The sequence below is a fragment of the Nanorana parkeri genome, unplaced genomic scaffold (genome assembly GCF_000935625.1).
Source record: "Nanorana parkeri isolate BGI_ZX_2015 unplaced genomic scaffold, ASM93562v1 scaffold111, whole genome shotgun sequence".
Classification (NCBI taxonomy): Eukaryota; Metazoa; Chordata; class Amphibia; order Anura; family Dicroglossidae; genus Nanorana; species Nanorana parkeri.
The window spans coordinates 2,105,931-2,120,821 of NW_017306379.1; the positions used below are offsets into that span (position 1 = coordinate 2,105,931).

Below are 14,891 nucleotides of genomic sequence, written 5' to 3' on the forward strand. Positions count from 1 at the left end.
TCAACACATAAAATACCCGTCTTCATTGTGTATAGATGATGTGGCGCACTTTAGCATACATATTAATAAATAGCACGTCATTCCTCATACAAGCAAAATAAGTCAGCATTCTATTAATTATACGCTGTATACTGTGCCGAAGATTAACCCAAAAAAAAAAAAAAAGGCTTTGCCTGAATCTTGACATTCTGGGATCATGTAAACAAATTAGCATAGTTCAGACATCTGCAGTAAATAATCAGTGAATTTCAATAGGTGCAGTAGGACAGCTGTGCTTAGCACCATCGGAAAGTAGACAGGAAATTAAAATGCTATTATTTACAGAGGCCCCCCAAAAAAAGCTATTCCCTCAATAGTGGTGAAGTCGTGAGGTAAACACATAGTTGGAACGAGGCAATCCAGACAAACCAGTGCTGGAAGACGACATTTTAATGCTGAATTGGGGGACCACCGGCAGTAAGTACCTGCAAAAAAAAGAGAGAGATGAAGTCAATGACATGTAGGGATGAATTACAATTTCAGCCCTGTGCGAATATTTTCTCTATTCTGTACTGGAAAACAGCTATACCTGCTTGCAGATGTATCTAATTTCCAGCTAATTATAAAACACAAGCACATTGCTTCTTGGCAATCATTCACATTGTGTCATTAGAGGGTATCTGTGGTCAAAAAATGAAAAATAAATATGTATTTCTATAGTGAAATTCCATAAATTCAATCCCACTCCTAATGACTAAGTCAATCAAGAAGTCTGTAAGCTTACTTGTTGAAGATGCCGATAAGATGGACTCCCTCAATGCATTGACACAATTTCACTCAGCCCTGTGAATATGCACTTCCTACAACGCCTGAACAATGTAACATTATCATTGCTTGCTGGAAGCAATGCATGATGGTAGGGATGCACCGATACTAGTATCGGTATCAGTGCCGATGCTGAGTATTTGGGCGAGTACTCGTACTCGCCCAAATGCTCCGATGTTTAGCCCGATACCTGGGCTTCCAGTATCAGCAAGCCGGGTAGCGTGTAATGACTCGCCGCCTAGCTTTCGGATTGGTCGGGAAGCCGGCCAATCAGGAAGCTGGATAGCGAGTCATTAACCGCCCCCCGGCTTTCTGATTGGCCATGTTCAAATTCACTTGGTGACGAGGGAGCATGGAGCCGGCTTCTCGGCCAAACAGGAAGCCAGGTGCCGTGTAATGATTCATTGCCCGGCTTCTTGATTGGCCAGCTTTGACCAATCAGGAAGCCGACAACAAGTCCCTACACAGTGCTCGCTTTCCAGATTGGCCAGAAAGCTGGCTCCATGCTCCCTCGTTACTTGGTGACGAAGGAGTATGGAGACAGCTTCCTTGCTTTTTGGGAAGCCAGGTGGCGAGTCTTTACATGCTGCCTGACTTCCTTAATGGGATTTCCGGTATTCATATTCAGTATCGGCGAGTAGCGGAAAAAAAATATCGGTACTCGTACTTGATACTGAAAAAACGGTATCGGTGCATCCCTACATGATGGGATGTGTCGTCTAGAGAAATTGAGATTGCATCACATTGAGCAGCAGGGAAAGAGATGCAAAGCATACTGGGAATAGAGGAAGTTGTTGGAAGTGATGGGCAGACAGAAGGCAGCACTCACTACATAAAAGGGATTTTTTTCAAGTAAGCTCAAACAACTCCAGTTTGTATTCCTATTACAATGCTGATGTCATAACAGGACAGTATAGGTTGAGACTCCTTTATAAGAACTTCTTGTTTTAATACAGCTGAGGCAGACAATCACATAGCAGTAAGAAATATGTTAAAAAAAAGTCATAATAAAGAGTTTTGTAACATGGAAACAATTGTCAAGAGGACACTTGTTTGCGTTTCATCACGCAACTTAGCCGCAAGCTAAAGAAATGAAGGGATAGTTATATCCACTTAATTCAGTTTTAAGGGAGCTTGTAAGACATTGACCTGAAGTGAGCAGGAGAGCAGAACTCAAACTCTGGAGGTTTCACTGGCTGAATGTTTGTCCAAGGTCACTAGTTTGTGAAGCCAGGATCAGAATGAAAGTCCCTGCCATTGCCGATGGCGGTGATGTAAACACATGAGGAGGCTGCGGCCGTTGATAAGAGGTAAGTTAACACCTTTGCAGCTGGTTATATCTTAACGTGAGAGGGCTAGGGGGATGGGTTGCAGGTTATTTTTTTATTAAATTAGAACTTGTGCTTTAAATCAACCCTATAATTAAAGTAGAACTGAAAACACTTTTTTAGTTTTGGATAGAGAGGGTTATAACCCTGGTCAACTATTTTGTTTCCATCTGTTTCCCATTGGGGAGATTTCCCTGCAATTCCTGTCTAAGTATGTCCCATTGGGGAGATTTTCCTTCACTTTCTGTCCAATAGCCCAACAGGAAGTGAGAGAAAATCCCTGCAAAGAAAGGGAAATCCCTGGTGGTCAGCAAGGTCATAGAACTAATGTCCCTATTGGAAGATTTCCCATTTATTTGTTACAGGTATTTATATAGTGCAGAGAAATTATGCAGTGCTTAACAATTAACCTACCAGGACGTGTGGGAGGAGACCCATGCAAGCACACAAGTCCATGGGAGAACATGCAAACTCCTTTGTGTTAGCTCCTTCACCGAAAGATTGTGACCTCTTTATGCAGACCGTGACCCTACACTAAACACTTCAAACTCAATTGGAGTATTACACACACAATTGGCTTTTATGCTGACACACCACTGGCTCCAATTATGTTTTGCTTTCCTTCCCCTAGCTTGTAAGAGTCTTGTTCATAAATGACCATTTTCTCGTTCCTTTGAAATTAGGTATTTATGTAATAACGAGAAAGATAAGGGAGGTAGAATGATGACTGGTGAGGTGTGATCACAGTGCAACTCTCCTAAATACTGTGGATGAGATACTCAATGGCGGTGTTCACTGTTCATAGAGTTTCTTGCCAAATTGTTAGACTAATATAAAAAAAAAACTACAAATAGCAAAAGAGAAAAGGCCTTGAGGTGGAGTGATGAGTAACTGTGGTCCAGGTTAGTGCATCTTAAATCCTAAACTTGCCGGTTAAAATGTAATAAAAATGTAAATGACCTACGTATCCCACGTACCTCCTCATGTATCACTTGCCCCTGCCTGTTAGATTGTAAGCCCTCACAGCCAGGGCCCTCCTTACCATCCTGTCTTGAATTGTATTGTAATTGTAATGTCTTCCTTATATTGTACAGCGCTGCCCAAATTGTTGGCTCTATATAAATCCTGTATAATAATAATAATAATAATAATAATAATTGCCTATAGTGCCAATTTTCGCTCTGTTGCAAAACTACATTGGTTGAAAAACTTCTGCATTCAACTTACATTTGGTTGTGTTGGATACCTAGTCAGCCAGTGGAGTGGTGGTTGCATCAACTGGCTGCTACGTCACTACTGTGTCCTTCAGTCATGTAGAGGCCAGTAGATGGAACCACAATGCCGAGAGAGCAACCTGCCATTCGAAACTCTTCGACGTTTTGGTTGCTGAAGATTTTTCAGCGTAGCCCTGCCATTGTGCAAAGACTGACCTCTGACTGGAGGTGAGGATTAACTCTTATTTACAGCCAGCACTATTTAGAACTTTACCAAAGGTGCATTGTAGGGAACCTGTGCTTTTCCCATGTAGGGCAAAGCTCATGATTGACTTAAAAGCAACTCCCCCCCATCTGCATATATTCACCTTCACTTTTCCTTTGTTCCATTGCTCCTTACTCCATTCAGCTGCCAGGAACAAAGAGAAACACCCAAAATCCTTTTTTTCTATGCAGTGCTTGGTGCCTTAGGCTTCATCAGTAACGTGTGGGGATTGGAAGAGAGACCATAGCACTCTGTATGTGCCACTTAGGGCATGGGCAGCTTACAGAGGGCTTCTTTACTAGCGGCATGCAGAGTAGCAAAGAAACAAAGAAGAGGTGAGGATAAGCAGCTAGGAGATCCTGAACTGAACTGAACCTGTTGCTTTTCAATGCATGGGCAAAGCCCAGGTTCACTTTAAAGAATTACTCAACCCAATACATGACATAGTAACCCCTGAGCCTATATCTTTGGGAATCATGCTTGCTCCTGGTTCTGGATCCAGCAATGCCCAAACCCCATCATTCTCAGCCAGACATAGGAGACATGGTCACCCTACACATGCAAAAAAAAACAAACAATGGTGTATTATAGCTGTATTTTAGCCATCACCCTTATTCTGCTAAAGCTTTACGCACACATGGAGCATGAGAGGGAGGTTGCACAGCACAGGAGCAGGTGGCAAGAAGTTGCAACCTCATCCACATACACTGTAAAAAGTCTGATTAATATGACTGCTGAAGATTTTATAAATGAGAGTAATGTTAAATTGTAAGGACAGTTTGACTTTAGCAGAACAGAGAGAATCTATGCAACAGCGCCCCCTAGTGAGCACTTCAGCCATGGGAGATGGCTGGCGGCTCTAGGCCATCAAGATCCTCCTGGAGTGCAGAACGGAGGAGATATCTGTTTCCCATTAGTCCTGCATGACATACATCTCTGGCCCAGACAGGTCCCTGATGCTTGTAAATTTACAGAAAAGTAAAATGTAGTTTATTAGGGAGGAAACATCCTTGCTGCTCATCTTGCATTGTTCTGTACTTTGGGGAGGAAAAAGCGATATGTTTCCAGGCGGTGGTTTTCACCAGCAGTTTGTCAGCTTCTCTGCAAATATCTATGAGATTATATAAACATATGTTCAAAGGAGGCTAAGAAGTGATTCTGGAAACACCTAATTCATTCTCATGAACAGCCAGTGTCAGCGTACCTGGCATAAGAGTTGCTTATTCACAGTATAAACAGACAGTATCAGAATTTAAAGTAAAAAAACTTTACTGTATTCTAAACATTCAAAAGTAAAAGTTCTTTTACATTTATTAGCAAGAAAACCCTATTCTGGCCTGATTTAGTTACACTTTGATACTAGAGAGTGACTTGCTAATCAATAATACTCCCCCTATGTTGCCAAACAATAAAATAAATTATTCCAGACGCCTTATTTTGTTTATATTTTTTGATGGTGGTCATGTGACCAATATCACCAGGGCCATCTCTATAATAAGGGCATCTCAGATGGCATCTCTTAGGGTCACGTGGGGGTGCGGCTGCACAATGTTTGCAGTGTGCCTACTGTCCCCTTTCTGGCCAGGGCGTCCCAGGTTGCTAAGTGTAAGGGCCACACACATCTCCCCACTCAGCTCTTATCGACCTGGGGCGCTCTGGCCAGCATGCCACCTAGCTCCTGGCAACCAGTGAAATCACTGGTTGCCAGGAGCTAGGTGGGACGCCAGCCAGAGCCGCAGCATGCCTCTTCACCAGCACAACCCCACCCCCACCACACACGCAGAGTGCGTGTCCCACCAGCACACCGGCAAAAAAGAATTGGGGCCCCTGAATATCACTGTTCCAGAGCTCTGTGGGCTGTAGGCAGGTGCTTTACTGCAGGGCCTCTTCCATCACCTGTGAACCTTGTCTAGTGTCGTGATGTTTCCTTAGGAAGTGTGGCCATGACAGCCTGAGCTCACAGGAATTGGTTGAATGAAGCCGGGTGTCATCAGAGCTTCTGCAAGGAACAGCTCTGGAGACAAGGTAGAGTATCGCAGCGAGAGCTACATTTTGTATTTGTAGAAATGATTGGCTATTTATTTTTTCCAATTGTTTTAAAACTGAAGGTGTGCTTTAAAAGGAGAACTATGAGGTGAGTGCTTTTCACTCACCTCATAGTTCTAGCCGACCTGTGACAATGAGACTGTCACAGGTTGGCTCAGTAGATCGGGAGGTGAGCGAACACATACCGGCGTTCACTCACCTCTCGATCCTGTCACGGATCTCTGCCATGGCAGGGGAGTGGCTGGATTCCCCCCTCCGATCCTCCAGCACTGACTGGCGGAACGGACGGGGAGGGGGCAGGTACAGCTGGCTCTGCCTCTAGATAGGCAGAACCAGCTGTCAGTCACGCAGCTGGGCGGATCCTGGCACAATTGTCGGGATCCGCTTCAGCTGCGGCATCTCAGTATACCACGAGCAGCAGCTCGCGGTATACTGCGGCGTCTCAGTATACCGCAAGCCACAGCTCATGGTATACTGAGCCTAGGGTGACGGGAGGACGCTAGTTTGTGTCCTCCCGTCACCCTAAGGAGAACTATGGGGAAAAGCCTTAACCCCATAGTTCTCCTTTAATAAAATCTCAGCAGTGGATTAGCAATGGTGTTAATTGCACTCTTTAACAAACAGATCAGCACATGAACATGATCAAAAAAATATGGTGCAAAGACCAAGCAAAATGTAAAATTTACATAAAAATTACTTTCAGGTGAGCTTTCAACAATAGCTGAAAATGTAAACTTGTTTTTAAACAGAAGGATTTAGATGATAATGAATACCTTGTGTCGCTCCAGTCTGGACTCACACCCGCCAAGGAGTTCCGGGAATCAGTTGCATATTTGTAAACCACAAGCAAGCAGTCTTTGCAGAGCTGGACTAGCCGATGGCAGCACTGGAGCTGGTCAGGTGTCACAACCTCGGTGCTCTTGCTGAATATCGTCTCCCAGGACGTACTGCTGGCAGAGGACACACAAATGACCTCATGTTCACAACCCCAAATGCCAAGATAAGAGCATTAAAAAAAAACCCACAAGATTTAGCCTTACTGGAGCAAGAGATATGACATGCAACCTTTCCATGCTTTGTTGGAAATGTCTTGAGTAGTTTAAGCCAAATGCCGACAGATGGAGAATAGATGGAAAAAAACAGTTAATCTCTAAGTTTGAAACCACTCAAAACTTCTTATTTATATGTCCCTTAAAAGATATGGCAGCTTCAGTTGTTTACAGGAATGGAATTGAGAGTAATTGTTGGACATGTTTGACCTGGAATTTAGTTCTAGAAAGAACAGGGAAGGATAACGACCTCTGAGAGGTTTTTATTTTTGTCTGAATACCCATTGAAGAGATTTCCCCTCACTTTCAGACCTGATGACACAACAGGAAATGAGCAGCAAAACAACAATAAAACATCAGAGGAGCTAATCCTTGGGTTGAAATGGGTATAGGCATGCACCGATACCAGTGCAGATGCCAGTGGCGATACTTGGCATTTCATGAGAACTACCAGGGTTGCAGCTGCGACTGGGCCATGGCGCTCCACCACTGTTCTGAAAACATTAGCCTATCCCACCTCAACCTAACCACTCAACCATCACATTTTCAAACAATTCATCCCCACACTGCTCCCTCCTCATGTATCACTTGTCCCTCCCTTTTAGATTGTAAGCCATCATGGCCAGGGCCCTCCTTACCATCTTGTCTTGAATTGTATTGTGATTGTAATGTCTTCCTTATATTGTAAAGCGCTGCGCAAACTGTTGGCGCTATATAAATCCTGTATAATAATAATTCGTCTGTATCGTTTTAGAAAAACTGTCACATGACAATAAACAAAAATGTATCAGTAGTTGATATCTGTGAGGACATGTATTGGTACTTGTACTTGGTCTGGAAAAAATAGTATTGGTGCATCCCTAATATATATATTATTATTTTATTATTATGCTCCTTAAAAATGACAGCTGTCTCCTAACTTTTTGGGTTTTCTCTAGTCTAGTAGCTGGAAAAGTATCTGTACTTGTAGTTGTACCAAGCACGGTAGTTGGTATCTGTGCATCCCTAGTTTGGTAAAAAAAATTATGGTCAGAGAGAATGTAGGAGGGTTAAACAATGTCAGGATTTTACAGAGATCTGTCTATCATTGCAAGAAAACAAATGTACGTGAATAGCATCAAATAACCAAATCAAACATTTTGCAACAATATCTAGCCCACTTACAATATTTATACCAAGGGAAAGGGAGAATAAGGCTTATGCCATTGCTGCTTCTACATATTTGATACTGCACAAATCGTTGCTAATACTATATTCTCTCAACATATTTAAATACACTTTGTCATACTGTATAAGCAAAGGAAAAACAAAAAATCAGAAAATTATTTTTGAGATCTTATATATATATTGTTTAGTTTTATTTTGTCTCTGGGAACATGTTTCTGATGGATTAGTACTGTAAGAATTGTGTCTCTGGGGACATGATTCTTGTGGGTTAGTATGGTATGTATTGTGTCTCTGCGAACATGATTCTGGTGGGTCAATATGGTATTAATTGTGTCACAGTAGACATGTTTCTGGTGGGAGAGTACGGTACAGTATGTATGTCTGGGAACATGTTTCTGGCGCATTAGTAGGGCATTGATTCTGTATCTAAGGACATGTATCGGGTATGTCAGTATGGTATGGATTGTGTCTCTGCGGACTTGTTTCTGGTGGGTCAGTACAGTACAGATGATGTCCCTAGATACATTTTTTGATCTTACAGTTGATCTTATATGCATATCAAATATTTTGATTTTTTTAGTTTTATTGTGTCTCTGCAGACATGTTTCCGGGTGGGTCAGTATGGTACGGTTTCTCTGGCAGGATTTGAGGGTGGACAGTACAGTACAGATTTTGTCTCTGGGGGCACGTTTCTGGTGGGTCAATACAATGTTTATTGTGTCTCAGCAGACATATTTCTGGTGGGTCAGTATGGTACAGTTGTATTTCTGGGGTCATGTTTCCAGTGCATTCGCATTGTACTGATTTTGTGTCCAAGGAAATGTTTCTGCTATGTCAGTATGATACTAATTGTGTCTCTTGAGGCTTCTGGTTGCATAAGCACAATAGTACTTATGTTGTCTCTGGTGAAATTTTACTGGTTGAATGTATGTCCATTTTTTGTTTCTACACTTGTTAGTATGATTATGATCATGTTATTGGTTTATTATTGTCTAGGTTTATCAGTTTTAGTACTGTATGCTGTATGTGTGTTTTTTTGGGGGGTAGGTAACTGGCCTAGAGGAGAAAAAAAGTATAAACCTGTCCCAGTGCCCGGTAAAGCTGAAGGGTCTATCATACAGGTCCCATTCAGGTGTGTTAACACACACGTCAACACACATTTTTCATTAAAATGAAAAGGCTGCCAACACACCAGAATGGACCATAAATCAGACATGCACCAATTGTTCAGACACTGCGCACCACAATGTACGGTAGTGTGTTACCCTGCGTTGTGCTTTACTGCAACACATGTGCGTTGGAGGTGCCTTGGATTAATGTGCTGGTGTGCCATTGATGAATGGCATTGCAAGGCTCTGACAGACCGCACTGAAGAGGTCTGAATGGGATCTAACAAACTTGTGTAGACAAAACAATAATTTGGTTATTTGTGTTCCAAAAGAAAAAGGTAACAAAACTATGTTACGGGAGGACTCAAAAATGCACAATATATATGTAAATATATGCACACTGCATTATAAATGTAATTTTTAATTTTGCCCATAGTTTCACATTAAAGTAAAGCAATTGTAAAAAGGACATATACTAAAATAAGAATGCATAGTTATTAGATTTAAGTAAACATTATAGATGGTTCCTAAAAACTTACCAAAACCTGTAACTACATGAATCCAAGGCATTGGTCATGTGGCCTCTGCGAGGAACACTGTACAGGCAGAGGGACTGGCCAGCTCTCCCTGAACATCAGTCCTCCAAGCTCCTTTTGGCCGAGATCACATGTCCAATGCCTCAGTGTTACCCCTAAAAAAAAAAGTTAACTATCTTTACTATCTTTAGTAAGATGAATAACTCGATATAGGAGTTTCGGGGGGGCTGCAGCCTTTCTTATAACACAGAAACTGATCATGTGGTTACAGTAAAAGCCGACATATACACTTTACAGCGGAAGTCTCACTATATGCATTGGAAGGATTATAGTACACTTTATTTCAGGTCACTATATTCTTCTGCTCTGTAGAAATAAGCCTTGCCAGCTTCCAGGTGAGACAGTCTTTCATTAATGTAATCACATGCCGAGTTTCTTAAACATATAAAACTTGGGGAACTGTGCATGTTTGTTTGTTTTTTTCCAGACATACACTTTAAGGAGGACCTTCAATGTCCAGGTCCACTTTAGTGGACCAAATATGAAATGGTGGAGGGTGGGGGATTTTTTTTTTTTAATTTTTTTTTTAGGACCAGTTCTGTCTTGCTCCTGCGGCCTCCTTCACATATCCCAGGAGGCTGCAGAAACAGGAACTCACAGTGGCAGAGGACCTGGTTGTTTGTCATCAGGGGGTAGCTTTAGAACCCAATATTGACAATCAGGCCCCGATGTTGTTTCAGAGGAATATGGCTGGATTTGTTGGGCAAGTGAGTATGTTTTCTGGTGAGACCGCAGTATAACAAGTAAGTGGGGATAGGGGGAAAAAGCATAGGGAGTGGTATAGTTCCTCTTTAAGGGAATCTGATTACAGGTAAATAAGAATCTATTTAAATATGAAAGATGAGACCAAATTAATTGTTGTATGCAATCGGTCCTTGTTTGCTTTAGCTTTTGTAATTCATCCCTGCTCCCTAGCAAGTATTAACAGTCTGATATGTTGCTTCTGTGAGGCTCTGCACTGTCTGCTGAGCCACGGATAACCAGGCACAGATCAGATGCCGCCCAAGCAGCTTGCTGTGATGTGACCTTGTCCATGCAGAAAGAGCCGCAGGCTGGCACACTGACAGCCCAAGTAGCAGGAAAGACAGATGGTGCTGTTCAGGGTTGGAGTTCAGCGCAACGATCGGCAATGAGATAAAGACAAGCCTAATGCAGGGAATATTAAACACCCCCCCAACCCAAGCTGCTTGACAAATAGAAGGTCAATATGTTAAACTCAATATAAACACAGATTTACTGGTGGCACAAGGGCCTGACAATAAGACGTATTTCTCATTGCCAAGATCATCTGGGGTAACAGATCTTTCTACTTTCTTTCTGACTCCTGTAAACAGCTATAGCAATGATATTATTTAAAGAAGAACTCTGCTAAGCTGTATTCGCATCAAAATTGACCACATAACATATTCCTAGTTCAATTTCCTTGGTGAACTGGACACAAAAAGTCAGATTTTGACATTCCAACCCATCTAGGTAGTGCAAGAGCCTATCTACAGTAGGTAATATATATTATTAAACTGTCAGGTGGATTCTTAGACTACACAGCTGGTGCTGAATTGTTGCTCTAGGAAATTAAAATTTAACTGCATGTACCCACCTTTCCTGAAAACTAATGTACATATATAACAACCAATCAGAATCCATATAGTGTTGGTGCAGTAAGATGAATTCTAATAGGCTACTATGGGTTACTGTACATGGTAATGGTGCATTGATTCTTGTATTGCTTACTGAATGAACCCATTAGTGTCAGTTCTTTAGGACTGCACATAAACATCCATAGAAATTTGACCAGCCTTGGGTTAGAGGATAGGCCTGTTTAGGGATAACACTAGGAGACAACTTGCACTTCTGATGTTAGAATTTGGTTTAAAATCGCACTGTGTCTTGGTCAATCCTTCCTTCTTTTCATTTGAGGGACAAGGGTGTCAAACACACATGTGCCATGTCAGACTGTCAGGGCAAGCTGCTTATGGAAGAGTAGCAGGTCCATGCCTATTGGTTTCATGTTGCATAAGAAATTGGCAGGTCTGTGTATGGGATTCATGTTATACGCTTGTGGAAGTAATGTATAAAAAGTTAGGGGAAACTCCCCTTCCTCAGCAAGTCATGAATGTCAATGTTTGGGAGTGGACACCTGCCCTCCGGATAATGTAAAATATAGCCTGTTACTAAAAACTTTAACATGTTAAAGTAACTTCAAAAGTAATTTTCAATATTTTCAAATCTTTAGTTTCACTAAAATAATACCTGATGTTCCTACCAAGAAGGTCTTTGTGCGGTAACTTCCTGTTTCAGGATAAAAATGCTCTGTCCCTGTCTCCAAATTATTCTTCTGCATTGTCACCCTAACATAAACTCACCCAATAAAAGCTACAGGGCTCTGTCCCTGTCTTCCAATTGTTCTTCTACATTGTCACCCTGTTGTAGGCTTGCCCAATGGAAACTACAGTCGGCAGTGCCGATTCAAATTATCCAGCAATCACGGTTCACTGTTGTTACCATAAGGAAACCTAGGAAATGACAAGCTGGAGTGTATTTATAAAGGATCTGGCTGCATAGAAGCTGCAAAAAATTATAAGCAGCGGTGGATAAAAAAAGTAAAAACAATATTTTAGTTTTAAAACAAGTAAATCGCAAGGTCCATGTATTAATCCATTCCCCACCCCCTGTAAAAAATGGCTGCTGAATTACAGTACTTCAAAAAATGTACTTGTAAGGAACACAAGTAAGATGATATATTTACCGTACCCTTGTCTTCCGCCGGCCCACACTGAATCTGAGGAATGCAGAGCATCCCACATTTCCCTGAGAAGGTGAAGAGGCACTAGACTGCCTTCTAATGACATTTAGAATACTCATCATTCCCAAAGAATCTCACTAAATGGATAGAGACTAGAGATGAGCCTGAGCTTGGTGCACCTAGTTTGCCTATATTTATCCAAGACATGCTCAAAACTATGACCTCCACTCCCCCCTCCCAGCCCAACTGCAACTGGGGTATTTCCTGCCCCTTTCTGTATATATAGCTGCGGGGCAGAAAATGTGCCTCTCCAAAACTGATTGGGTCATGAGGAGGGGGTAGTCACAGTTTTGAGCAGTCTTTGGTGAACTCAGGCAAACCGGGTTTGCACCAAACCCAGGCTACTCACTAATATAGACCTAACCTGCAGCAATGCAGCATAAGGTGATTAGGTAGGATATAATCTAAGTACTATGACGCAGCTATTTTTACAGAGGCAGGGGCACAGATCTAAGAAGTGGACCTTGCATTTCACTGCTAGGTCTACTTTCAATCCAGAATATATTGTTTACCTACCAATAAAAATATATACATTTTTAAAAAGTGTATTGTTTAATGTATAGAATGTAAAGAAAGAAAATGTGTATAAAAAATCTAAACTGTAAAAAAAACATTATGTCTCCCTTTAAATAAAGAACTGGCAAAGGGAAAAATAATTGTTTAGACCAATTCCTATTTAAAGACATCACAATTTGACTGGCATGCTCCTCTTTGGCTTACTATATCAGCTTAAGATTATTATTTTTTTCAATTCCTATTTTAAGTTATATTTTTGAGTTCCCTTTAATAAAACAAAATCCCCCTTAATCCAATCAAAAACTTAAAAAATAGACCTGTCTTTTCCGTCAGCTACTTTTGTCAGGAAATATTTCTCTCTTAACCAAGCTGGCTGTTTGTATTTTGCATTGGCTGATCATTTTAAACAAGCTGCTCTTTTATAAGATTTATTCCTCTACTTCAATAGCCCAGGGTACATTTCTGATTTTAAGTTTTCCTGCTGCAGCCAAAAAAAGAGATGAAGTTATCTGTTTCTGAAAATGGACTTCAGGTTTTAGAATCTGCATATAGCTCATCTGAGTATTTCTGCCTCCTGATAAAGAAAAAAGCCAATCCTTTAATATTCCAGGAATAAAGTCTTTGGTCTATTTGCCAAATCACTATACAAAGAGAGTCATTGAAAAGAGAATTCACATCAAAAAAGCTGTGTATTATGCAGCTTGATATAAGTAAGGTAATTTTCTGGGCAACTTCCAGTGCCTTCTAATGAAAAAATGTCATGACAGCCAAGATGGGAGCTTGGAAAATGTTCCTGTTTCTGGCTATGCATACAGCATCACAAACAAGTATGAAAAAAAAAAAAAAGATTCTTAAAGTAAATAGTTTTCTCTTAGAAAAAAAAGAATTCAAACCGCCTGGAGGTTTAGTGCTGCAGCAAAACCAGCTCTGAGAACAACACTACGGAAGATTACAGATGCTAAAACTTTCTCCCAGGTCTCAAAGTAAAAAAAAAAAAATCCTCTTAACTTTTTTTAATGAAATAATAAGAGAATGTCATGCTGGCAATACTCCTGGTATTTCGTCAATGAAGGGGAATTTAACAAATGAGTAGGTACACACTGCTCATGGAGATTACAAGCAAAATTCCGAGTATGTATAAATATATGGAGGGAGGAATGAGGAGGATAAAAGGCAGCTGGAAGTTTGCCAAAAAGCCCAGGGCCGTATTTGGATTTCATGATGCTTTTTCGGCCCGATGGGTCAACAACCTAAGGTCTATGAGGGGTTTGCTGCTTGACAGCTTTGGGGAAAACAATAAGCAAGCAAATTAGAAAACAATTCTCCCGGTCCTCTAATCTTCCCACGTCCCCTCTGTATTAAATAAACTTGAAGGTCTACTGAACCTATTGCAATCTTTGTCAATGCCAATGGAAGGGATGCAGTAGCCAAAGCTGTAACCTTGTGTAAGGACCAATTTTGCCTTAATCTATCTCTGGGTTCAGGATATCTTTGAGGGATTGAGAATTTACCAGAAGGTGACTCCACCTGCCTACAATGAGTAACCCTCTACCGCTTCTAAAGAGTACCCTCATCCAGCTCAACTCCATCCGTAAAGTTTTGAAGCAAATCTTCTCTCAGACTCCTAAAAGAGACTGCGAGCTAGAAGAGCCAATGATCAAGCTGAACTCTTCATGGTGGTAAAACTCAATCTCTGAAAGAATGGAGGTGAAAAACAGTAATTGGTTGATGAAGCAAAGCCCCTCCCAAATCAATATTGGTTTGTACAAAGTTGTTGAGCTCACAAACCATCTGGAATTCCAGCTGTAAGATGTCCCAATCTCCCCCTTTGGACTGGGACTCTTTCTTGCCTCTCTGCTTTCTTCATACTATAATATGAGTAAAACCTCTACCGGGAGAATTAAATTCCTTTGAAATGCTCATTGCAGATAGGAGGACCTGGGAGCTCAGATTCAAAGATCTGGAAACCAATGCTCCAAAGTGATATAAAAAGT

The 14,891-nt window shown here is 41.3% G+C and overlaps 1 protein-coding gene across 1 annotated transcript in view; it reads right to left on the reverse strand.

Moving 5' to 3' along the window:
- Positions 1-349: 349 nt before the first annotated feature.
- Positions 350-14,891, reverse strand: part of TTLL7 (tubulin tyrosine ligase like 7) — a 139,931-nt gene continuing 125,389 nt past the window's right edge. The window contains exons 20-21 of the mRNA XM_018553127.1: positions 6,431-6,604; positions 350-464 (exon numbers count right to left, since the gene is read on the reverse strand). Of these exons, the coding sequence (XP_018408629.1) occupies positions 350-464; positions 6,431-6,604 (289 nt within the window). The remainder of the gene's footprint in view (positions 465-6,430; positions 6,605-14,891) is intronic.